Source organism: Enhydra lutris, unplaced genomic scaffold (assembly GCF_002288905.1).
Source record: "Enhydra lutris kenyoni isolate GAN:26980312 unplaced genomic scaffold, ASM228890v2 scaffoldscaffold9, whole genome shotgun sequence".
Classification (NCBI taxonomy): Eukaryota; Metazoa; Chordata; class Mammalia; order Carnivora; family Mustelidae; genus Enhydra; species Enhydra lutris.
Window position 1 is genome coordinate 57,565,512 of NW_019154093.1, and position 26,436 is coordinate 57,591,947.

The 26,436-nt window shown below is 35.7% G+C and overlaps 1 protein-coding gene and 1 pseudogene across 1 annotated transcript in view; one reads left to right on the forward strand and one right to left on the reverse strand.

Annotated features, from left to right (window-relative positions):
• LOC111142921 overlaps positions 1-9,623 on the forward strand; it is a 24,876-nt pseudogene extending 15,253 nt beyond the window's left edge.
• A 5,756-nt stretch (positions 9,624-15,379) lies between these two features.
• The window catches only part of LOC111142922 (HFM1, ATP dependent DNA helicase homolog), a 135,035-nt gene continuing 123,978 nt past the window's right edge, over positions 15,380-26,436 (reverse strand). The window contains exons 34-38 of the mRNA XM_022496294.1: positions 23,154-23,264; positions 21,453-21,543; positions 16,960-17,071; positions 16,712-16,866; positions 15,380-15,553 (exon numbers count right to left, since the gene is read on the reverse strand). Of these exons, the coding sequence (XP_022352002.1) occupies positions 15,484-15,553; positions 16,712-16,866; positions 16,960-17,071; positions 21,453-21,543; positions 23,154-23,264 (539 nt within the window). The 3' untranslated portion in view covers positions 15,380-15,483. The remainder of the gene's footprint in view (positions 15,554-16,711; positions 16,867-16,959; positions 17,072-21,452; positions 21,544-23,153; positions 23,265-26,436) is intronic.

The window sequence follows — 26,436 nt, forward strand, 5'->3', positions numbered from 1 at the left end:
GATGATATGATACTATATGTGGAAAACCCAAAAGACTCCACTCCAAAACTGCTAGAACTTGTACAGGAATTCAGTAAAGTGTCAGGATATAAAATCAATGCCCAGAAATCAGTTGCATTTCTCTACACCAACAACAAGACAGAAGAAAGAGAAATTAAGGAGTCCATCCCATTTACAATTGCACCCAAAACTATAAGATACCTAGGAATAAATCTAACCAAAGAGACTAAGAATCTATACACAGAAAACTATAAAGTACTCATGAAAGAAATTGAGGAAGACACAAAGAAATGGAAAAATGTTCCATGCTCCTGGATTGGAAGAATAAATATTGTGAAAATGTCTATGCTACCTAAAGCAATCTACACATTTAATGCAATTCCTATCAAAGTACCATCCATTTTTTTCAAAGAAATGGAACAAATAATCCTAAAATTTATATGGAACCAGAAAAGACCTCGAATAGCCAAAGGAATATTGAAAAAGAAAGCCAAAGTTGGTGGCATCACAATTCCGGACTTCAAGCTCTATTACAAAGCTGTCATCATCAAGACAGCATGGTACTGGCACAAAAACAGACACATAGATCAATGGAACAGAATAGAGAGCCCAGAAATAGACCCTCAACTCTATGGTCAACTAATCTTCAACAAAGCAGGAAAGAATGTCCAATGGAAAAAAGACAGCCTCTTCAATAAATGATGTTGGGAAAATTGGACAGCCACATGCAGAAAAATGAAATTGGATCATTTCCTTACACCACACACGAAAATAGACTCAAAATGGATGAAGGACCTCAATATGAGAAAGGAATCCATCAAAATCCTTGAGGAGAACACAGGCAGCAACCTCTTCGACCTCAGCCACAGCAACATCTTCCTAGGAACATCGCCAAAGGCAAGGGAAGCAAGGGCAAAAATGAACTATTGGGATTTTATCAAGATCAAAAGCTTTTGCACAGCAAAGGAAACAGTTAACAAAACCAAAAGACAACTGACAGAATGGGAGAAGATATTTGCAAACGACATATCAGATAAAGGGCTAGTGTCCAAAATCTATAAAGAACTTAGCAAACTCAACACCCAGAGAACAAATAATCTAAACAAGAAATGGGCAGAGGACATGAACAGACATTTCTGCAAAGAAGACATCCAGATGGCCAACAGACACATGAAAAAGTGCTCCATATCACTCGGCATCAGGGAAATACAAATCAAAACCACAATGAGATATCACCTCCCACCAGTCAGAATGGCTAAAATTAACAAGTCAGGAAATGACAGATGCTGGCGAGGATGCGGAGAAAGGGGAACCCTCCTACACTGTTGGTGGGAATGCAAGCTGGTGCAACCACTCTGGCATGGAGGTTCCTCAAAATGTTGAAAATAGAACTACCCTATGACCCAGCAATTGCACTGCTGGGTATTTATCCTAAAGATACAAACGTAGTGATTCGAAGGGGCACGTGCACCCGAATGTTTATAGCAGCAATGTCTACAATAGCCAAACTATGGAAAGAACCTAGATGTCCATCAACAGACGAATGGATAAAGAAGATGTGGTATATATACACAATGGAATACTATGCAGCCATCAAAAGAAATGAAATCTTGCCATTTGCGACGACGTGGATGGAACTAGAGGGTATCATGCTTAGCGAAATAAGTCAATCAGAGAAAGACAACTATCATATGATCTCCCTGATATGAGGGAGAGGAGATGCAACATGGGGGGTTAAGGGGTAGGAGAAGATTAAATGAAACAAGATGGGATTGGGAGGGAGACAAACCATAAGTGACTCTTAATCTCACAAAACAAACTGAGGGTTGATGGGGGGGGGGGGGGTGGGAGAGGGGGGGGGGGGTTATGGACATTGGGGAGGGTATGTGCTATGGTGAGTGCTGTGAAATGTGTAAACCTGGCGATTCACAGACCTGTTCCCCTGGGGATAAAAATATATGTTTAAAAAAAATAATAAAATTTAAATTAAAAAAACAAACAAACAAACAAAAAAAAAATTGGTTAATACCCCAGAAGTACATCAAAGCAGGGAGGGATGTATATTTTATCACTTCCATCCAAAACTACATTTTAAATACTTTAACTTTCCATAATGAATAAAAAAGTCTTCCAACTAAAATATTTTTCTTTAGTCAGAAGCATGGCTTACTTTATACACTGTTGAGAAGTGCTTGATTTTATAATTTCCTTTCAGCCCAAATTGTAAATATTAATTACACACCTTATATGCATATAAATGATCCCAACTCCACTCTGCTAGTTGTGGAAACTCATTTCTTTAGTTCCTTTATCCCCTTATTTTCTCCTTCCAGAAAGTGCTGAACTGTTCCCTCCGTGATCTTTCATCCTCTCCAAATTTACTCCATCCTCTAACTTCATTCTTTTAATAATCCAATACCCAAAAGAATGTGTAGCTTTCTTTTTCATAAAATTGACTTTGTCTGCATGTTATCTCCTTAAGAAGTCTAGACACTACAAATCTTATGTAGAGTCTAGAAAAACTTGTTGATAATATAATTTGATGGTGATTATATTAATTTTTTAAAAATCTTGGGGTGCCGGGATGACTCAGTCAGTTAAGCTTCTGACTCTTGATCTCAGCTTAGGTCTTGATCTCAGGGGCATGAGTTCAAACCTTGCCTGTTCTTCAGGCTGGGCAGGGAGACTACTTAAAAAACAAACAAAAACAAACAAACAAACAAAAAAAAGCAAAAACAAAAAGCTTTAATAGCTTTAAAAGTCCTACGTTTTTGTTGCATTTTGATCTTTGTTACCTGGATCATCTATGGGTCCCTTGAAACATGATCTGCTCATATTCATTTAAGACTTGTTCATGACATAAGAAGTAGTATAAAACAGCTGTTCAATCACTATATTTAATGAAAGAACAGTAAGATATTTGGTCATTTTCAAACACTAATGCATAGCAAAACCATTCTAATCTACATACACCATATACTACAACACTTACATGTGCAATATTTTAAAACTCTAAGTATAGCAACAGCTATGGGTAAAATTGTCTCTAGAATTGAACTATTTTGGTTTATAGCTAGAAAAGAATTCCTTAATACATTTAAGGAAGAAGAGAGCAGAATAGAATTTACATTTATAATGAAAGATAAAAAGTTTACAAAAGTGGGCATGAGTTTTAACCCTTAATACTAGGAACTAAAGTAGGAAAAGTATGGTGCCAATCCTGGTTCAGTTCTAGTTCTGCCAAGGATTAGCTGAGAAACTGTGGGCAAATAATTTAGTATTTTCATGGGCTGTTCTCCAGTTCTGTAAATTGAACTTTTGAAATAGAATCTAAGGGTTTTTTTTTTATTGTACCATTAAATTATTTCCGTTATAAAAATGCATCAGATAACAATGGAAAGAAAAAAAATTAAAGTAGCTTTTAAAGTAAAATAAAATTTATGTAGTGAATTAGTAAAAATGACTGTAGTCATGGGCTTCAGTGCCTTTTCTGCGCAGCTGTAGATCTGAAGTGCTTTAAAGGATAGAACCCCAAGAAGAAGTAGTGTACCTACCAGTACAGGAGTGAAAGGATTGGATCAGTTGTCCTTGATTGAATCAACTTGTCCTCGATTGTTCTCTATTTAAAGACTAAAGTATTAGAGCCATTGGAACAAAGATTCAGCATTCATTCTCATTGTTCTGTGGGTTATTTGTTTGTTTGTTTGACTTTGCCATTAATAATCAACCTGCTGGGAGAGTTGTCTTTGAATTTTTTCTGATATATTCCCCCAAACATGGGATAAATTTTATTGTCTTTTACAGTTAAAAAGGGGTCAGGGAAATTAACTCAGAAGCCATTATATTCTAAGAGTTTTCAGTTTTGGAGCATTGTCAAAGATTTTATGGTTCAGATGGTAACTTCAGTGAAGAAAATGAAGGAGAAGGGAAAGCTATTAATGGAGGGTATTTTGAAGATAAGAGTTTCTCTGTTAAACACAACAGAGAATCTCTTTTATCAGTGACAGGGGAAGGATAAAAAGGTTCATAGTTCTTCATAACCATAAAACCAACTCCTCATTAAATGGGTATCATATTGTTTTGGGGCAAGTGAATTCTGTTAAGGAAGTTGTGGGAGAGAGAAAACCAGAAAACAGATGCAGTGAGCAAACCATTTGCTGAGATACTCAGCTGTGGAGAGCTAATTCCCAAACTAGAGCTAAGAAAGAAGAAAAGGCATAAATCCTCTTCCTCTTCCTCATCCAGTGACTCATACAGCTCAAAAGATTCTCAGTCCTTTACTGATTCTGAAAGTACTTCTGAAGAGAAAAATTTGTTTTTTGATTTTTTTAAAAAATTTTATTTTAATGAGAGCAAGCAAGCACAGGTTGGGGGAGGGGCAAAGGGAGAGAGAGAATCTCAAGCTGACTCTGTGTTGAGCATAGAGCCCTATGTGGGGCTTGATTTCACAACCCCAAGATCATGACCTGAACCGAAACCAATTCTGATGCTTAACCAACTAAGCCACCCAGGTGTTTCTGAAGAGAAATTTTAAAAAGAAATAAGAGGGCACCTGGATGGCTCAGTTCTTAAGTGTCTGCCTTTGGCTCAGGTCCTGGGATTGAGGCCCGCATTGAGCCCCACATTGGGATCCCTGATCCCTGGGAAGTCTGCTTCTCCCTCTCCCACTCTCCCTGCTTGTGTTCCCTCTCTCGCTGTGTCTCTCTGTTAAATATATAAATAAAATCTTTAAAAAAAAAAATAGGAAAAAAATTCACACACACACACACACACACACACACACACACAAGGAAAGCAATTTAAAGCACATTTAGTGAAAGCAAGGCTGAAAATCTTAAAGCATAACATCAGTGTATTGTACATTGGAAGAGTTCCCTCCTATACCTGAAAATAGATTCCTAATTAGAAAAAGTGTGCCTAAAGCTGATGACAAAGAAAGGAAAAACAGAGAGAGAGAGAGATCGATCTACCTAATTTCCAGCCTGCTTCCTATCAGAAGAGACTTTCAGTTACTAGGTCTAGCAAAGAAATTAAAGAAATAGGATGAAGGATTATCAATTTCCCTCCAGATTCAGATCAAGGGATCATTTCAGACATAGTGAGATGGCTTCACATTGGAGGCAAGAGATTCCGAAAACGCAAAGAATGAGGGTGTCCAGTGGTGAAAGTTGAATCAAAGGAGCTTAAGAGTGAGTAAACAAAAGAAACTGAAACAAAACAAATCAAATAAGTCCAGCTAGAGTAAAAGAGAAAAACGTAACTGATCAGAGGCATGTGTCCAAGAGTCCAAACAGGAAGAGGAAAAGAAAGTTAAAACAATTAATATAACAGTAAAGAGAGAGACATTAGAAGAAATTCAGAAAAAAAGATGATAAATATAATAAAAACAAGGTGAAGAAAGGGGCCAAATCTAAAAGTGGGAGTAAGAGCAAAAAGAAGTCAAAGAGTTAAGAAAAGCATAATATAAAAATAAACATAATACAAAGCATAATGGAATGAAGAAAAGAAGATGGGAGTCAAGGAGTAAAGAAAGGAATCGTAAGAATGTTAGAGAAAAATCTGTCTAAGGAAAAAGATTAGGAAAGGGGTAAAATTAGAAGTTTAAATAGAATCAAAGAGCAATGAGCATGATCATAATAAAAATAAGGAAAAGAATAGATGCACAGTGTAGAAGGGAATGGGATATAACCCAAGGCAGATACAATGGTTCTCACTCATCAACAGCTACTTGTCTGTCCTCACTCATCTAGCAGCCTCAGCCCACATCCCAGTACCTTACTCTCATCTAGAAGGAATTGGGCTCATAGACAAATATGTAGGAGATAAAGTGTCCAGCAGGATTCTGAAAAAGAAAAAAAAGAGCTTTTATTCTCCTTTTTCCATAGTTGAGGGGAGATTGAAATGTAATAAAATGATCTCATTTTTTTCAGCAAAAATTAATTCTGCCAGCTACAAGAAGACTTGTAAACGAGATGCCACTTCTCAATAGTTTAAGAAACACATGACCTGGAGAATCACCTCAGTTTTGTGACCCATTGAGTGAGGTTCTTTTATCTGACCTCAATATCAAAGGGATACTATAAGAAATATTTATACAATATTTTTTATTAAAATATTATGTATTATTTGTTTCAGGGGTACAGGTCTGTGATTCATCAGTCTTACATAAATCACAGCACTCACCATAGCAAACACTGTCCCCAGTGTCCATCACCCTGCCACCCCATCCCTCCCATCCCCTTCCACTCCAGCAACCCTCAGTTTGTTTCCTGAAACTAAGAGTCTCTCAAGGTTTGTCTCCCTCTCTGTTTTCATCTTTTCCATTTTCCCCTCCCTTGCCTTATGATCCTGTTTTGTTTCTCAAATTCCTCAAACCAATGAGATCATATAATTGCCTTTCTCTGATTGACTTATTTCACGTAGCATAATACTCTCTAGTTCCGTCCATGCCGTTACAAATGTCAAGATTTTGGTCTTTTTGATGGCTGCATAATATTCCATTGTATAACTACACCACATCTTCTTTATCCATTCATTTGTTAATGGGCATCTAGGCTCTTTCCATAGTTTAGTTATTGTGGAAATTGCTGCTATACACACTAGGGTGAACATACCCCTTCAGATCACTACATTTGTATCTTTGGGGTAAATACCCAGTAGCAAGATTGCTGGGTCATAGAGTAGCTCTATTTTCAACTTTTTGAGGAAACTCCATACTGTTTTCCACAGTGGCTGCACCAGCTTGCATTCCCACCAACAGTGTAGGAGGGTTCCCTTTCTCTGCATCCTCACCAACACGTTTTTTCCTGACTTGTTAATTTTAGCCATTCTGACTGGTGTGAGGTGGTATCTCACTATGGTTTTGATTTGTATTTCCCTGATGCCGAGTATTGTTGAGCACTTTTTCATGTGCCTATTGGCCATTGGGATGTCTTCTTTGCAGAAATGTCTGTTCATGTTTTCTTCCCATGTCCTGATTGGATTATTTGTTCTTTGGGTGTTGAGTTTGAGAAGTTCTTTACAGATTTTGAATACTAGCCCTTTATCTAATATGTCATTTGCAAATATCTTCCTCTATTCTGTCAGTTGTCTTTTGGTTTTGTTGACTCTTTCCTTTGCTATGCAAAAAAAGGAAAAAAAAAGCTTTTTATCTTGATGAAGTCCTAGTAGTTCATTTTTGCCCTTGCTTCCCTTGCCTTAACTATATTTCTAGGAAGAAGTTGCTGTGGCTGAGGTCAAAGAGTTTGCTGCCTGTGTTCTCCACAAGGATTTTGATGGATTCCTGTTTCACACTGAGGTCTTTCATTTACGTTGAGTCTATTTTTGTGTGTGGTGTAAGGAAATGGTCCACTTTCATTCTTCTGCATATGGCTGCCCAATTTTCCCAGCACCGTTTGTTGAAGAAACTGTCTTTTTTCCATTGGACATTCTTTCCTGCTTTGTCGAAGGTTAGTAGACCATGGAGTTGAGGGTCTATTTCTGGGCTCTCTGTTCTGTTCCATTGATCTATGGGTCTGTTTTTGTGCCAGTACCACACTGTCTGGATGATTACAGCTTTGTAATAGAGCTTGAAGTCTGGAATTCTGATGCCATCAGCTTTTTCAGCTTTCTTTTTCAACATTCCTCTGGCTATTCAGGGTCTTTTCTGGTTCCATGCAAGTTTTAGGGTTATTTGTTCCATTTCTTTAAAAAAAGTTGATGGTATTTTGATAGGAATTGTGTTAAATGTGTAGATTGCTCTAGGTAGCATAGACATTTTCACAATATTTGTTCTTCCAATCCATGAGCATGGAACGCTTTTCCATTTCTTTGTGTCTTCCTCAGTTTCTTTTATGAATATTCTATAGTTTTCTGAGTACAGATTCTTTGCCTCTTTGGTTAGATTTAATCCTAGGTATCTAAAGGTTTTGGGTGCAATTGTAAATGGGATTGGCTCCTTAATTTCTCTTTCTTCTGTCTTGTTGTTGGTGTATAGAAATGCAACTGATTTCTGTACATTGATTTTATATCCTGACACTTGACTGAATTCCTGTATGAGTTTTAACAGTTTTGGGATTGAGTCTTTAGGGTTTTCTTTTCTTTTTCTTATTTTTTAAAGATTTTATTTATTTGATAGAGATCACAAGTAGGCAGAGAGGCAGGCAGGGAGAGAGAGGGAAGCAGGCTCCCCGCTGAGCAGAGAGCCCGATGCAGGGCTCGATCCCAGGACCCTGGGATCATGACCTGAGCCGAAGGCACAGGCTTAACCCACTGAGCCACCCAGGCGCCCCTCTTTAGGGTTTTCCACATAAAGTATCATATCATCTGCAAAGAGAGTTTGACTTCTTCTTTGCCAATTTGGATGCCTTTTATTTCTTTTTGTAGTCTGATTGCTGAGGTTAGGACTTCTAGTTCTATGTTCAATAGCAGTGGTGGTAGTGGACAGGCCTGCTGTGTTCCTTATCTTAGGGGAAAAGCTCTTAGTTTTTCCCTATTGAGAATGATATTCACTGTGGGTTTTTCATAGATGGCTTTGATGATACTGAGGTATGTACCCTCTATCCCTACACTTCGAGGAGTTTTGATCAAGAAAGGATGCTGTACTTTGTCAAATGCTTTTTCTGCATCTATTGAGAGGATCATATGGTTCTTGTTCTTTTTATTAATGTATTGTATCACATTGATTTGTGGTTGTTGAACCAAACTTGCAGCCCAGGAATAAATCCCACTTGGTCATGGTGAATAATCCTTTTAATGTACTGTTGGATCCCATTGGCTAGTATTTTGGTGAGAATTTTTGCATCCATGTTCATCAGGGATATTGGTCCATAATTCTCTTTTCTGATGGGGTCTTTGTCTGGTTTGGGGATCAAGTAATGCTGATCTCATGAGTTTGAAAGTTTTCCTTCCATTTCTGTTTTTTGGAACAGTTTCAGGAGAATAGGTATTGATTCTTCTTTAAATGTTTGGTAGCATTCCTCAGGGAAGCCATCTGGCCCTGGACCATTGGGAGATTTTTGATTACTGCTTCAATTTCCTTACTGGTTATGAGTCTCAAGAGCAAAGTGGTATATGGGGTGAGATATAAAATAAAATATCCAAAAATGAAAAAAAAAAAAAGGTAATTACAAAGTAGAACAAGAGAAAGAAGCAGACTTAGGGGAAGGAGAGAAGGATGTGATCTAGAAGCCATGACAGAACTGGCAGAGAAGCATGGAGTACCACAGATACAGAGAAGAGGAGTACAGAGGAGAAGGCCAGAAAGTGGACAAAGAAAAGCAACATCAAGAAACAAAGTTAGGAGGGAAAGGAGAAGAGATTCCAGAGCTCAGAGAGAGAAAAAAGTCAAAGCAGAAACAATGAAAAATAGAGAAACCGAGAAAGTTCACCCTGGGAAGAAAATGCTGAAGGTAAGAAAAGAATAAGAACATGATCATAAGAGTTTAAATAATAACAGGGGGGGAAGGCTGATAGAGCTTAAAGTCCATTCTCAAAAGGAAAACAAAGACAATGAAGTCAAGTTCTCCACATTGAAAAATAAGGAGCATGAGAATTCCACATCCTCAATGGAAAAGAAAAACCAAAAATCAAAGGGTCGAGAAAATGATCATGTACATGAGAAAAATTTGAAAAATCGTACATAAAAAAATTTGATTATGAGTCCAGTCCTCAAAAAAAAATGGAGACAAAAAATGGATGAGTGAGTTGTGGAAACTTCATTTCCATTTTGTCTCAAATTTTTAGTAGAGACTTACTGATGAACCTCCTTTATGTTCTTTTTCTCCTTTCTTTGTTTTTGGGTTGTTCTTTGTTTTTTTTTTTTTTTTAATGTGAACTTCACTTAGTTAATCTTTTGGTAACTTGCAACCTGAAAAATTTGTACTGCCTAAGTTTTAAGTTTTTCAAGTTTAGAAATGAGAAAAAATAAGGCAGTAAGATTTGTTTAGATTAAAAAAAATTTAAGTTCTAAATGGTAAAATGTTTACATTTCCAAATTAATCAATACAGAAAAGAAAACCAAAATGATGACTTTATCCTATGTGTAGTTTCTAAAAGACTGAAGCCATCTACTGTCATAAGGATGTGCTTCAGTGGGCAAAATGCTAATATTGGCTGAATTTTCATTCCTTTTTTTTTTTTTTTTTTAAGATTTTATTTATTTATTTGACAGAGAGATCACAAGCAGGCAGAGAGGCAGGGAGAGAGAGAGGAGGAAGCAGGCTCCCCTAGAGAGCAGAGAGCCCGATGCGGGGCTCGATCCCAGGACTCTGAGATCATGACCTGAGCCGAAGGCAGCGGCTTAACCCACTGAGCCACCCAGGCGCCCCTCATTCCTTTTTTGATTAAAAAAATGTATAGTTACAACACACGTGAGTGCAGGTTTATGCACATTTTTCCAAAATTTTCAGAACACTATGGGGTTTGGGTTTTTTGTTTCATTCTGTTTTGCTGAAGTATGTCTGGAGTTTTAAGGCATATGTTAGTTTAGGGAAAGGTTTCCGAATTGAAATGTGAAAATAAGCAAGACAAAGATAGCTCTTTTGAATTATTGGCTCTTATTATGTTAATTAAAACAAAACTCTATAGAGCATCTAAGTGCCTCTCAAGCTACATAAAAAATACCCAGTTGATGCATGGGAATTATAAAGATAATTTACACAGTGGGTGAAGAAAACAACCTATACTGAAAGGCAATTAAACAAGAGCGATATCACCGTATTACATTTAAAATAGGAAATATATGTGCAGAAAACCAAGTAATCATCATTACTCTTATACTTGTCTTCTGGAATGGATTCTCTTACAAATTCTGATATTGCTTCCTTTCCTCTCCTTTCTACCTTAAAAAAAGTGGTTCTCACTCTTTAACATGCATGTAATCAGCCCAGAATCTTGTTAAAATGCAGATTCTGACTCACAAGTTCTGGACTGAGGCCTAAGAACTTCTAAGCCTAGCTCCAAGGAGTTTCTTGTATTACTGGTCCTGGGTCAGAGCCTGAGTGGCAAGGCCTTTAACTCCTGGCAGTCAGGAATTGACATGCTAAAAGATAAGAAGAACCAGGGTTTCCCTTTCTTTTTGTTTTATTTGTTCCACTAACCAAAACCCACAATGAAATTCTTAGCTTACTTAATTCTAAGCTTAGCTCGGTTTTCTTCTCTTTGCCCCAACTTTCTCCTCACTGGTGTCTTCTCTATTCCCACAAAAGTAGGCGTTCTTAAATATAGACACCTATTATGATCTAAGATGCTACAGGTAACTGTTAGCCATGTAATCCCTAGGCTGTGGGTCGTCAAGGAGTGGTTTCCTACTATCCTTGATGAGGGTGTTTTCTAGAAATGGGGTCATGATAAAGAGATACTTTGTGTGACTTTACTAAGGATCCAAGGAGTAAAGTGTGCAAAAACCTAAAACAGTGAATAATTCAGCAATCATTTCTATTGGCTTTAGAATGCATTATAATACAATTTGCAAAAGCTTTATTTTCTACTTACATTTTACTTAAGGTAATATTAAAATAGATTAATATGATCTGACCACAAAAGAACTAAGAGTGCTGATTAAGAGGGAACAGAGGTAGAGCAATCTACCTGAAAGCATGAGGAAGTATACATAGGGGGAGGTCTAAGAGAAAATTTTTTCTATGGATGATACATCTATGGAAAGTCAAAAAGTTAATTTGTCAAGTCCTATGCAACTTACTGCAATTCAAATACAATTTGCAAGGAAAGATTTTCCTTGACTTACACTTATGATGAGGTTATATCCTAATAAACCCACATTAAGCTGAAAATACCAATAAGCCAAAAATGCATTTAATATATCCAACTTACTGAACATCATAGCTTAGCCTAGCCTCCCTTAAACGTGCTCAGAACAACTACATTAGCCTATAGTTGGGCAAAATCATGTCACACAAAGCCAACTTTATAATAAAGTGTTGAATATTTCACGTACTTTATTGAATACTGTACTGAAAGTAAAACAAAAAACAAAAACAAAAAACAAACAAACAAAAAAAACCCAGATTGGTTGTATGGGTACAGAATGGTTGTCAGTGTATGGGTTGTGTACCCTTATGGTCCTGTGGCTGACTGGTAGGTGCGGCTCCCTGCTGCTTCCCAGCATCAAAACAGAGTAGCCTATGCATATGACTAGTCTGGAAAAGAAAGTTCACAGTTGAAGAATGGTTTGAGTTGAATGCATATCACTTTCACACTATCATAAAGCTGAAAAACTTTAAGTCCAAACTTTAAGTCCAAACACTGTAAGTTAGGGACAGTCTGTATTGTATTAGTTCACCCCTTCCAATGAGTTAAAGTACTGCTAAAGATAGTTTTTTTTTTTTTAGTATTAACAACTACCATTTATGAGCATATTTTATGCATCAGTCCCTAAACTAAGAGCTTTCTATGCAGTGGCTTATTCAAGTCCCGCTCCATCCTTATGAGGTAAAGTGCCATTAAGGACCTTCGTTTTGTTTTTGTTTTTTTTTTAATTTTATTTATTTATTTGACAGACAGAGATCACAAGTAGGCAGAGAGACAGGCAGAGAGAGGGGGGAAGCAGGCTTCTTGCTGAGCAGAGAGCCCGATGTGGGGCTCGATCCCAGGACCCTGGGATCACGACCCGAGCCAAAGGCAGAGGCTTTAACCCACTGAGTCACCCAGGTGCCCCAGGACCTTTGGTTTTATTTTAATATATTTTTAAGATTTTATTGGTTCATGTGTGAGAGACAGAGAAAGTATAAGCAGGGGGAGAGGCAGAAGGAGCCACCCAGACACCCTATTAAAGACCTTTATAATTGAAAAAAAACAAAACAACAACAACAAAACCCAAACCTGTTGAAAAAAATTGAACCTAACAAAGATTTCTGTGGAAAGCTTTGTTGCATGGTTCATTTAAATACACTTAAAATGTCAGCTACAAAATGGAAACTGCAGGGTTATTCACTCATGGAAAGAATATCCAATGACTGAACTCCTTCAAGTAGTCAGTCCATTCCTTAAGGACTACTACACATAATTTTCCAGGTAAACACTTATACAAAGTAAGGCAAGTCTATGATAAAACTTAATTTGCCATTTGTTTTGACTCCTCAGGAAATGAACATACTCATGTGTTTCCAAATTGGCCTGATAAAGAGTAACCTGGAATCTTGTTAACTATAGAATTCCCATTCCCCTCTGCTTGGCAATTCTGAATCAGTAGCCCTTAAGTAAGGTCTAAGAATTTTTATATTTAATATATTATCCACGTTTCTTATGATCAGGCAAGTTTGGGGAAACATTTGTCTGCCGAGTAAAGCTCAAGTTTCTTAGCATATAAAGTCTTCCACAGTCTGACCTTAAGGTGCACATCTCCTACAGGGGCACCTGGATGGCTTAGCTGAACAAGCTCCTCTGCTTTCAGCTCAGGTCCTAACCTTAGTGTCCTGGATCAAGCCTCAGTTGGCTAAGTGTCTGCTTTCAGCTCACATCCTGATCTCAGAGTCCTGGATCAAGGCCTATGTCAGGCTCCCTGCTCAGTGGGGAATCTGCTTCTCCCTCTCCTTTTGCCCCTCCCTGATCCCCCCACCCCCGCGCCCCCGCTTGTACTCTCTCTTTCAAATAAATGAAATCTTAAAAACAACAACAACAAAAAAACACAAAAATCTCCTACAACATTAACATATGTTTAAAATTATCTATTCCTGGGGTGCCTGGGTGGCTCAGTGGGTTAAAGCCTCTGCCTTCGGCTCAGGTCGTGATCCCGGGGTTCTGGGATCGAACCCCGAATTGGGCTCTCTGCTTAGCAGAGAGCTTACTCCCTCTTCTCTCTCTGCCTGCTTCTCTGTCTGCTTGTGATCTCTGTCAAATAAATAAATAAAATCTTTTAAAAAAATTATCTAATCATTATTCCCCAAATAGATACTTCCCTTCATTGGAGCTTTGCTCAAGCTCTTCCCTCTGTTAGAATGTCCTTCTCTCATATACATGTTCATTAAACTTGTATTCATCTTTCAAGACTTAGCTTAAATTTTAACTTCTTTATAAAGGTTTCCCTGACTCTATGGTCAGGATTATGTTCACTGTCCTATGAACTCCAAGAGCTCTTTTAAACCTCTATTGCAGTGATTCTCAAGGTGTGATCCCCGACCATCAATATCAGTATTACTTGGGCACTTGTTAGAAATGCACCTTCACAGGCCCAACCCCAGACCTACAGAATCAGAAACCTTGAGTTTGGTGCCCAACAATCTGTTTTCAAACAAGCCCTCTAGATGACTGCAATACATCCTGAAGTTTGAGAACCACTTCTCTAATGTGTTCTATATTTTATTATTGCACTATTATATGTCTTATTTTCTCTACCAGAATGTAAAGTAGGCTCCATGAGAGCAAAAACAGTGTTTTATCATTTGCCTCCTTTGCAGTACCAAGCACAGTGCTTTTTGCTTAGCAGATCATAATAAGTCTTGCTGAATTAAATTGCTATTTCTTTAGTGTCAAAGTCTATGTATGCAAGATGAGCAGATTGTAGTGCGCCAATTTTTCATTTTAATGGTGTTTAATAACCTTTAAAGGTTGTAGCATGATTGATTCAGATGCAGAAACATGCCAATTGTAAAGATAACTAAAATAAAAGAACCAGTTGCCCTTCTTTTTCAACACATAATAAAGCTTCTTAGTTTTGTTTTAAGCTTTTTCTCCATGCTTAATACATATGATGCTTCACAAATGTTTACCAATGACAACAATGACAACCTCGTCTGGAAGTTTCTCTTCTCTCTTGTCTCTAAGGCTCTTATTCCTAAAGAATAATTCCTAAAATTCCTAAAATTTCTTAAGTGGGCTTCAACTTCCCCTGTATCTATAAATAAATTAAATAATAAACATTGCTTAGACCGCTTCTATACTACTTACCAATAAATATAAATAAATTTGAGAACAAATTCATGGGAGAATAACATGAAATAGTGTTTGCCACAGTAAAAGTCAATGTAACAAGGTTTTAGAATTCACCACACTGGAAAACAAGCCAAAGGAAAACAACAATCTATATTGATTAATGTTTCATTTATTATTATTTAAAGTTATATAAAACAACAGGTTCAGACAGCCACTGGATTCTTAAAAATCTTTAGTAAAACAAAACAATATTGGTGAATAATCCATATAATAAATTGATCCACTGACCTAGCATTATTTTGTTTTCATAGAATTTCTTAATATAAAAATGTACTTTTATTGGTTCCTGTCAAAATCCAATCAAGATACATTTAAGTGCAATTTAATTTTTAGCTTACTGAAACAAATCCACTATAAAAGTGTTTTTCATGAAGCTCCAATAGGAAAATAAATCAATCCAAAAATTTGGTGCAAATAAGTCAACAAAACTGGTCAAATTCAAGAAAAAAACATTTGAACAATTATGAACTACTTTAAAAAAATAAAATGCATGCTTTGTAATTGGGTGTCTATATACCTTATCTTATTAGTAGGAGATGAATTTTTTGGTTTCTTTTAGAAAATACCATCAAATATTCCCAGAAAGGACTTCATTTCATCAGCTTCATCATCGGGATGATACCTACTGGAGGGGGAAAAGCAAGTACAGAAATCTATCTAGATTGCTGAGAGGTTAATGTATCAAATGAACTTCAATATGTATTACCTAGTAAGAAGTCCATGGGGGAAAATCAGACTTCATAAACTGTGAGAAGTAGGGATCAAGTCTCTTAGGTATTTCCTTAAGGTTTTTAAAAAGGAATGTCATTTAATCAGTGTGTGAACAAGTCTATAAACTTTGACTATTCAAGGGGAAAGACAGAAAATGCTACAGTTAATCCTAGAAGTGACCAGCTGATGGGGAACTGAGTAGACTTAATCTGACTTTTCATTGAACCTGCAGAATTGTATAAGAACTGGTTGCTAAAATACAACTTGAACATCTGAAAAATTAGCCAATCTCATTTGGATTTAAGTGATTTTACACTTTATATTATCAACATCTTATATTCAAATCAGTGAAACAAAGTTTAGTAATACAGTATGTTTTAATTAAAGATATTAAACATATGTTCTCAAAAATTGAGATAGTTAAAATTATGAATTATTTTAAGGAGTTTAGGTCACCAGGGGTCCAAATATTCAATGTTTTTAAGTAAATAAAATGTTTAGATTTTGGGGACGCCTGGGTGGCTCAGTGGGTTAAGCCGCTGCCTTCGGCTCAGGTCATGATCCTAGGGTCCTGGGATCGAGTCCCGTATCGGGCTCCTTGCTCAGCAGGGAGCCTGCCTCTCTCTCTGCCTCTGCCTGCCTCCCTGCCTGCTTGTGTGCTTTCTCTCTCTCTCTTTCTGACAAATAAATAAATAAAATCTTAAAAAAAAAAAAAAAAAAAAAAAAGTTTAGATTTTGATCTTTAAAATAAACCAAGGAAAGGGGCACCAGGGTAGTTCACTCTTGATTTCAACTCAGATCATGATCTCAGGGTCATGAGATGGAGCTCCAAATAAACTCCAAGCGAGGCATGGGGCCTGCTTGAGATTCTCTCTTCCTCTACCTCTGCCCCTCCCATCCACTCTCTCTCATTCTCTATCCCTATTAATAAAATAAAATAAAATAAAATAAAATAAAATAAAATAAAATAAAATAAAATAAAACAAAATAAACCAAGGAAAAAAGAATACTGAATTTCTTCATAGAAAGTTTTCATTGGCATAGTCTTGAAATGTCTTTAAAGAATTCTTACCTGATATCAACTTCCTCTTTACATTCACTGTTTCTAATAAAGAAATCCACTTTCTTAACAAAATGTGAAGAATTTGGTATTTTTTCAGAGTGAGTAAAGCACAGCTTTTCAATTTCTGGTGACAGGCTTTGTTGTTCTCTTTCTTGTAAATGGACCTATATTTTGAGGTTAACAGAAAAAAAAGGCAATCTTTGAAAGTTTAACTATTCAGACAGAATTTAAAAGAAAAACAATGAAGTGCTTCTTACAGTATTTGCATTTCCAGCTTGTTGAGGTGATTTTTTCATGGAGGATGCATCAAACTTGAACACAGGAGAATTTGATAAATAAACATCTGGCTTCTCAGGCAATGAAACAAAACTAAAAATAAAAATTAATCATTTGTAAAATATGGCAAAGAGGAGAAAAAAACCATTTTAATTTAGATGAATAGTGATTCTTTGGGGAATATGATTAAATTTTACCATATTTATTACTAAAAATTATGCTGTTTTTTAGACTCATGGAAAATTTGGTGTAGCTCCTTTCCTTTAGACAAAACACCAATTACTATATTCCAAATTAGATAAGAATACTATTTTTAAAAGCCTCCAGAAGTAATCATTCAGTAATTTTCTTTAAAATTTAGTCTTATGCTTAATTTTCTATTACCTAGCAGTCTGTAAATCTTTTCTAAATCCCACTTTGCTTAACTTTTAATCTCCTCTCCCTTCCAATCTCACTGTAGAGAGATAACTTCACTTATCTTCTTATGTAAAACTACACTAAAATTCACCTTCAATCTTCTGTATAAATTCATTCATTAAAAAACATTTATTATTCACTACCATATGCCAGATATTGTACTAAGAGCTAGGTATAAAGAGGTAAACAAATCCTCAGGGAGTTATCATCTATTAGAGGAGCAGACAACGAGTAAATAATAAATATACATAATTATAGATCCTGAAGTGATATGAAGGAAATTGAGTAACATTACAGGAAATAGTGTGGAGACACAAACACACTTCAAAAGGTGGTTATGAATGCATGTCTCTCTGAGGAGGTGACAATTTAAGTTGACACTTATAGGCTAAAATAGGAGTAAAAAGCAGTGGGTGCAGGTAGTAGAGTAGAGAAGTACACATATTGAGAGGATTGAATCTTTTTGTCTTTGATTAAAGACAAGAAATCAAAATAGTAAAAAGGGGTATAAAATGAAAAGCATGACTCCTTTCCACTCCAAATCCTCAGGTCCTACAGGCCTTCTTTTCAGTATCAACTTCTGGCACAATTTTTCTTTAGAGGCTTCTTGATAAGGATTCCTTTTTAAATCCACTTATCTTCCGTTCATTACTTTTAAACTCTCCATAAATTATTTATAGTTTCTAAAGATATGGCCCACAAAACTGTCTATGTGCTTTGTTATTTTCCTACTTGTATCTTTTTCCTTCCTACTTAAATTTTTTGCTTCTTTACACCCACAGCTTTGTTCTCCTTTGATGCTTCTAATCTGTTTATTCTGTATGACTCAAAGTTAGAACCAATGAATGGAAATAGTAAGAAGACAAAATTTAGGCAAATAGTCTTAAAAGCTATTGAATGGTCTGAGAGACCCAAATATGGAACAAGCATGTTGGAGTGAATGAGCTCCTGGTTACTAGAGCTGTCTTGGTAGAGATGGCCTGAATACCGGCCAGTGATGTTGGATGGTGATTCACGCATCTGGTGATGGGAACACTAAATGATGCTTATTATTAAACACCTTGCAGCTCTGGAATTCTCTGAAATCTGTGATTCTGTCATGCCAATAATCAGTAAAATGACTAAATAATAACAAAAATACCAAAAGACACCACAAATTTCTCATATTTTAAACTAGGAGAAATAAATAACCAGGGGAGTAGTGATTGGCAAAATAGATAAAGGGGATTAAGATGTACAAACTTCCACTTGTAAAATAAATAAGTCACAGAGATGAAAATTACAGCACAGGGATATAGTCAATAATATTGTAATGACATTTTGTGGTGACAGATGGTGACTAACTACACTTATTGTTGTGAGCCTTGAGTAGTGTATAAAATTGCTGAATCAGTAAGTTGTATACCTGAAGTTAATATAACATTGCATGTCAGTCATGCTTCAATAATAAAAAGTAAAATAAAAATAAATAAAAGAATCAACCACTACTCAGCTCTAAGCAGTTGTTGCTGTGTAAGAAATAAATGTCTAGTGTTGTCAAATATTCTGATTAAAAAAAAAAAAACCTAGAAATCTAAAATCTGATGTGACATCTCCTGACTTCTAAATTTTAAGAACTAATTTTTAAAAATGTAATACAGTTGGGTGCCCTGTTAAGCGTCTGCCTTCAGCTCAGGTCATGATTCCAGAGTCCCAGGATGGAGTCCCACATCGGGTTCCCTGCTCAACAGGGAGTCTGCTTTTCCCTCTGCCTCTGCCCCTCCCCCAGTGGTATGCTTGCTCTCTCACTCTCTCTCCTGCAAAAATAAATAAATAAAATCTTTAAGATAAGTAAATAAAATAAAATAAAATGTGATACAGTCTATAGCCCCTCTCCAGCTGTAACCTAGTTTTTGATGTCCATATAAGCAGTAGGAAGCTTTCCAAGATACTTAAGCACAGGATAAACAATTTGATAAGACAAAAATTATTCTAGTGATTTGTAGATTATATATAGTGATATGATATATATAGAATGAGTTACAGAAGGTGGGACTACAAGAGACATTGTGGCCAGTACAAGAAGCAGCCTATGGGGAGGCTAAACTAGAGCAGAGGTAATAGAAACTGAGAGGTAGAGTTGGATTTTTGAAATAATTCATGGCACATACTAGATTTAGCAATAATTAGGATACAATAGTCGAGGAAGAGGGAAAAATAAGTGGCAAGTGGGTAGATGAAGATGTTATCTGAAAATATAGGACATATAGACATTTGAAAAAGAAAATAGTAATTTAAAAAATGTTCAACTTGAGGCACCTGTTTAAAACAGCTCAGTGGGTAGAACATGTGACTCTTGATCTAAACCACCACTCCTCTGGTAACCATCAGTTTGCTCTCTGTATTTAAGAGTCTGTTTTTGTGTTTTTTGCTCATTTGCTTTGTTTTATTAGATTTCAGATCTAAGTGAAATCACATGTCTGGCTTATTTTACTTAGCATAATATCCTCTAGATCCACCTATGTCATTCCAAATGGCAAGATTTCATTCTCTTTTATGGCTGAGTAGTATTACATATACAAATAGCTCACAACTTTAGTCATTCATCTATTTCTATCCACAACTTGGAGTGCTTCTATATCTTGGCTATTGTAAATAATGCTGCAAAAATACAGGGGTGCATATATCTTCTCAAATTAGTGTTTTTGTTTTCTTTGGGTAAATACACAGTAGTGGAATTACTAGATTGCAGGGTAGTTCTACTTCTAATTTTTTGAGGGAACTCCATACTGTTTTCCACAGTGGTTGCACCAATTTACATTCCCTGCCTCACAGTGTACGAGTGTTCCCTTTTCACTACATCCTCCACTAACACTTACCATTTCTTGTCTTTTTGATACTAGCCTTTCTGGCTTGCATGAAGTAATATCTCATGGTTTCAATTTGCATTTCCCTGATAATTAGTGATGTGGAGCATCTTTTCATGTGTTTGTGGGCCATATGTATGTCTTCTTTGGAAAAATGTTTATTTAGGTCCTCTTTCCATTTTTTAATCAAATTGGTTTTTTGGTGTGTATTGTATAAATTCTTCATTTATTTTGGAAGTTTATCCCTTATTGGATATATTATTTGCAAATAGCTTCTCCCATTCAGTAGATTGTCTTTTTGTTTTGTTCATGGTATCCTTTGCTGTGCAAAAGCTTTTTATTTTGGTCTAGTTCCAAATAGTTTATTTTTGTTTTTGTTTCCCTTGCCTTAGGAGACATAGCCATAAACATGTTGCTAGAATCAATGTCAAAGAAATTACCACCTATATTTTCTTTTAGGAGTTTTATGGTTTCAAGTCTTATACTTAGGTCTTTAATCCATTTTGAGTTTATTTTTGTGTATGGTGTAAAAAAGTGGTCCAGTGTCTATTTTTGTGTCAGTACCATACTATTTTGATTACTGTAGCTTTGTAGTAATCTCGAAATTTGAAATTGAAAATTGGTATCTCCACAGTTGTGCCTTTTTATATGGGACACTCTTCAGTTGCCTTTGGCCCACCAAATCCTGAAGGCAGTATGAGTTTTTAACCACCTTCTATAGGATACAGTTAAGTTGTCTAAATACAGCATTCAAGGCTTTTTAGAATCAGACCTCAGCACTCAGCCTTAATGCTGTGGCTCTACTGATGCTTTACTGACCCTTGAGCATAAGATACCTTCTCAAGCCTTATACCTTTACACATGCTTCTTCTACCAGGAATGCCTTATCCTCTTCTTTTCTACCTGTCAAACTACTATTCAGTTTTCAAGTCCTTTGAAAAGTAAAAATTCCTGGGCTCCAGCCCCAGAGAGCATGATTTGGTAAGTCTATTGTAGGGCCCAGGAATGTGCATTTTTAATATATTTTAATACTTTTGAAGTAAGTGGTTTGTCAATAGCACTTTGAGAAACATAGTTCTAAAAATAAGAGGTTTCAGGCTGGCTAATACCTTATAGCTTCTTTGACATCTAATAATTCAATCCCCATCTCCAATTATGTGTCAGAAGGATATACAGTTTTAAGTATTCCAAACCAAAATTCTAAAACTTGCCTTTTTGCCATTTCTCCTTGGAATTTGCTCTTTGACTCCTGGAGGAATAGCTTATTTCCTTTGATACTTGAACTCAAAGTGTTTCCAAATCCTATGTAAAGAGATAACATTTTGAAATTAAATGGCAAGAAATAGATGAAAGGATCTTGTCAGAAGTTATACAAGGGCTCTCTCCAATAGATATGATTCTGATTATAGAAGAAATGAATAATCCTCTCAATTATCAGATTTAATTTACATAGAGAAATAACGGAGCAAAGCTAAGGGAGTGAAACTATAAACAAATAGGTTAGCTTATCAGTTACTATACTAAAAGGTCCCCAAACCACTTTTACTTACTTACTTATTTTAACTCATGTAAATGATCAAGTTGAATTTCATTCAATTATTTTCAATGGTCTGCATACAATTAAGTTCATTTAAAGTGCTCTATACACGGCATTTATGGAGACTGATTTTCCAGCATCAAAGTTATGCCCTCACATGATTAGGCTACCTCAAAGAATCACTACAAACTGCCTCTTAAATTGCAATACACAATGACTTTTAACTTTGAGCTAGTGACTAGTAGCTGTCCACTGATACAGGAAATTGTGCCTACAGGCTCCACATCATAGATTTTCCTGGCCTATTTTGTGAAAGTGGTCAAATCCTATTCCTTCTGGAAGGAATAATAGTTCTCTAGATATTTCTTTAGAATCCTGAAACAATAATATTTCAACTTCTAATAGCTTCCCTTAAAAAGATTTTTTAAAAGAGCATTTGGGTGGGAAACATTAAAAGGTAACTATAATTCTGGGAGACTGACTTCCTCCTGTCAGCCATCATGGGAGAGAGTACCTCTATTTTGCTGTCTTCTCATACACTTATCAAGATTTTCATTTTCTGTTTTAGTGACATAGAGTAAATCTGCCAGTAATTCAGAACACTAAGTCCCGTTATTTTGGAGTTGTAAATGATTTAAATATAATATCTAGTACAGAAGAAATGAATCCTTTCTTATTATTTATTTATACCTGAAAAAAATCTGTATGTCTACTAGAAATAAAAGGTGTCTTTCATTTTCCTGGATAGCAGATGAATACTTTTATAAATTGAGTAATTTTAGGGCCACCTGGGTGGCTCAGTCAGTTGGGTATCCAACTCTTGATTTTGGCTCAGCTCATAATCTCAAGGTCATGGGATCAAGCCCTGTGTGGGGCTCTGTGCTCAGTGCAGTCTGTTGTCCCTCTCCCTCTGCTCCTCTCTTGCTCACGCATGTGAGCATTCTCTCACTTACTTTCTCTTTCAAATAAATAAATAAAATCATTTTTAAAAAATGGAATAATTTTGTCCTTCACAAACATTAGGAAATTATGTGTGATCACAGAATTGAAAGCTACATAGTCTATTTTATGAGGGAAAATTCAATAAACATTTTTTATTTAAATAGAGTTTTTAACAAGATAGGGGAGCAATAGAATAGAAAAAGCTCATATGCTATATCATTATCATGGAATAACCTCGAATTCTGTCCTTAGGAGTAAATGTGATTTATGGAAGGGTCACATTTTCAGTTTTGCTAAAAATTATAATCTTAAAAAAACAAAACTAATTAAGCAAACATTAAAAAAAGGCAAAGAAAATTAGTCCCAGAAACTGAATTGAAAAATACTTGAAGAATTTCTCATGAAATTATTTCAGGCTAAAAAACAATTTTACCTGATGTTTTTGTCTTCTCAGTACTGGCTGAAAAACTGGTAACTTCTAATAAGTTCTCATCATCAAAATCATCCCAAACTTCATCTCCCAATTCAAAGTTCACATTCAAAACTTTTGAGAATGGAGTATTACTTTTGTCCACATCTTTCAAATTCTGGTTTCCAGATGCATTAAGATGTCTGTTGAACAGCACTGTTTGAGGGGCTTTCTCATCTGAAGTTATAGGATAGTTCCATCTAGAGAAATCTGTCATGTGTATGTATAAAAGAGTATAGGTACTTTTAAAATCATTAACATAATTTCCCACTGATACATCAAATACATCTTTCAACTACTAAACTGAAGTTTGAATAGTAGTTTTCAAAAGTATTGAGTCAAGCATTGTTGAATATTGTTTTCAACCAATTCTATTTACTATTACAAATACTGATAGTTGCATTAAATTTAATTTTCAATGGATTCTTTTAGAGAGAATTATATTTTCTCTCTTAATTCCTATAGGAGAATAACCCTACTCTAAAATGAATTTTATAATTTCTAAAATGGTCTTCCTTCCTCCAGCTCTTTTTTCCTACAAGTGAATCTTGAATGTTATTATGAAATATGTTCTTCCAAAATATATCTTAATTTTTCTCCTGCTAAAAAATCTTCAGTGTTATCCATTGTTTATAGACTGGGCTTAGGGCCAGACTAATAGGTGAAAATTCTACTTCTCTCACTTACTAGTTGTATGATCTTAGACAAGTAATTTAAAGTCTCTGAGCCTCGTTTTCTCCTCTATGAAATGGGAATAATAATAGTATCTATTTCATAAAATTGTTAGGGGCAATAAATGCCTTTAGTTTTGCAGTTTTCCATAGCAGTGTGCTAACAAATGTCTAATAACTGCTTCTCCAAAATGTATGCATATATATATATGTATATATATATATACACATACACACACACACACATATTTATTATATTTATTTATTACGGGTAAAGGATATGTAACACACAATTTATAAATAGTAATAAAATATATAGCCCGCTTAATTGTAAATTTCATATATTTGATTTTCACTGAATGTTTTCATTGAGTTTTACCAAACTCTTATATCCGTAGCCAGCTTATGGTTGCAGTTAACAAAAGAATATAGTTCTCACATGAATGCTGCTTGACATTTTTGTTGACTGTAACAACTAAGGTGAAAGCAAAATAACAGAGAAGGATGTTGGGACTTGACTCATTCATTCATTGACTTAGGCAACTCCTTTGCTAAATTAGACAACAGTTTTCAAATACTAGAAGAATATTCCCTCACCCTTTTGTGCTACTCACAATGTCATAGCTATAGACAGAACACACTGTTAAAATTTACTCTGTACTATTAACATTTTTTCTATCACTTTCATAAGTCTAAGCAATAAATCAAGTCCTAATATGCAGTGTTTGCTGATTTCCATGGTATAAATATTCCCATTATGATTAATTTCAAGCTACCAATGTGACATCTCTGAATGCAGTTCAGAAGAAATGCATAGTAACACACTATTAAATAGTATTTCTACCATATAGATATAAATAAAAAGGAAATACTCTCAAGAACACAGTAATATGTTACTACATAATAGAAAGTGATCAATTTTGAATATTTACAGTCTTTGTTTTTAATTATTTAATTGAAAGTTTATACAATTAAACTTTTAATAATGGCTGAAAGATTCCCAAGAATTTAATAATAATCTCTCACAAGCCAGCACAAGCTTGCTCCAGTGCACCACCAAGATTCCTTCATTTTAAATATTCTCAGTACTTTACTTCACCTACCCAAATCTTACTTTATCTTTCAATTGTACCTAAAAGTCCAGTTCATATTATTCCACTTTTGTTCACTGATACACACACAATATATATACTAGAAATAAAAGAGATATAAAGTGTAATGGGAATGCAAAGGGAACAGGACCTAAACCTACAATGGAAGTCAGAGTGGACGCCCCTAAGATGGTAAAATGGTAAGAAGGTAACATTGGAATTTGAGCTTGGTAGAGCTGTGAATATGGAGCAGGGGAAGGGGGAAGGCAAGATACTCCATGAGGGGAGCACAGTATGTGAAAGACATGGCAGTATGGGAGACCAGAGAATGTTTGGAGAACTATATGTATTCAGGATTTCTGGATCACAAAGTAGGAGAAGGGCCCACTTAGCCTGACAGGAAGTTAAATGCCAGATTATGCTGATGCTTATTTTCTATGTTGAAGAATTCACTTTTTCCCCCTTTATAGGCAATGGGTAACTACTGAAGATATTTTAGCAAGAGGTTTATATGATCAGAGATACCTATTAGATTCCCCGGAATAGTTATGAATGGGATGATAATGAGACTGGAAGCAAAGAAAGCTATTGTAATAAATGAGAAACAATGAATGTCTGAGCTAGAGTATCAGCAGAAAGGACAGAGAAGAACAGATATGAGAGATGTTTAGGAGGCAAAACAGATAGGACTTGGCAATTACTTGCATGTAAGTTAAGGTATTTAAGATGAATCTTTTCCTGCCTTTAGCAGCTTGGAAAAGAAGAGGGTTCATTCACTGACCTAAGGAGAAAAGAAAAGGAGCAGTGTGAGGTACAGGGAAGATAGAAAGAGTTCAGATGCAGCTATGTTAACTATTAGGTGGCTATATCCAGAAAGATGACTGTATAGTTGGGTCAAGGCCAGATAGAAAGAAAGAGATGGCAAATGCAGATGTAGAAATCATCTGAATATAGTTAGTAGTTGTAGACATGGACTTGGGTGACATTGTAAAAGAAAAGTTTATGAAGTAGGAAGAATAAAAAAGTAAAAAAGAATCCTTTGCAACATCAACAGGAGAAAAAGCCCAAGCAGTTCAAGAAGTAGTAGTAGAACCAACAGAATAGTTTAATTGAAACCAAAGGAGAGATTTCCAAAAGAAGGGAAATACCAGATGTGTCAAACACAACAAAGGTCAAAGAAAATATAAGTTGAAGAGTTCACTGAATTCAGCACTTAGGAGATCACTAAATGGTCTAAGCAAAAGCAGTTTCAAAGGAGTAGAGAACCCAAATTTAGGTGAATGAAAAAATGACTAGGAGGTAAGGATATAAGCACAGTGAGTATAACTCGCCCTTTGAAGAATTTTTGTTTGATGGGAAAGCAAGACATTAAAGTATATAAAGACTTTGGTGATTCTGTTCTTTGCCTGACATACTTCCCCTTCTTTTAATAGGAGCATCTTTCCTGTCCTTTGGTGAAACTGCCTCCACACATTCCATGTAATC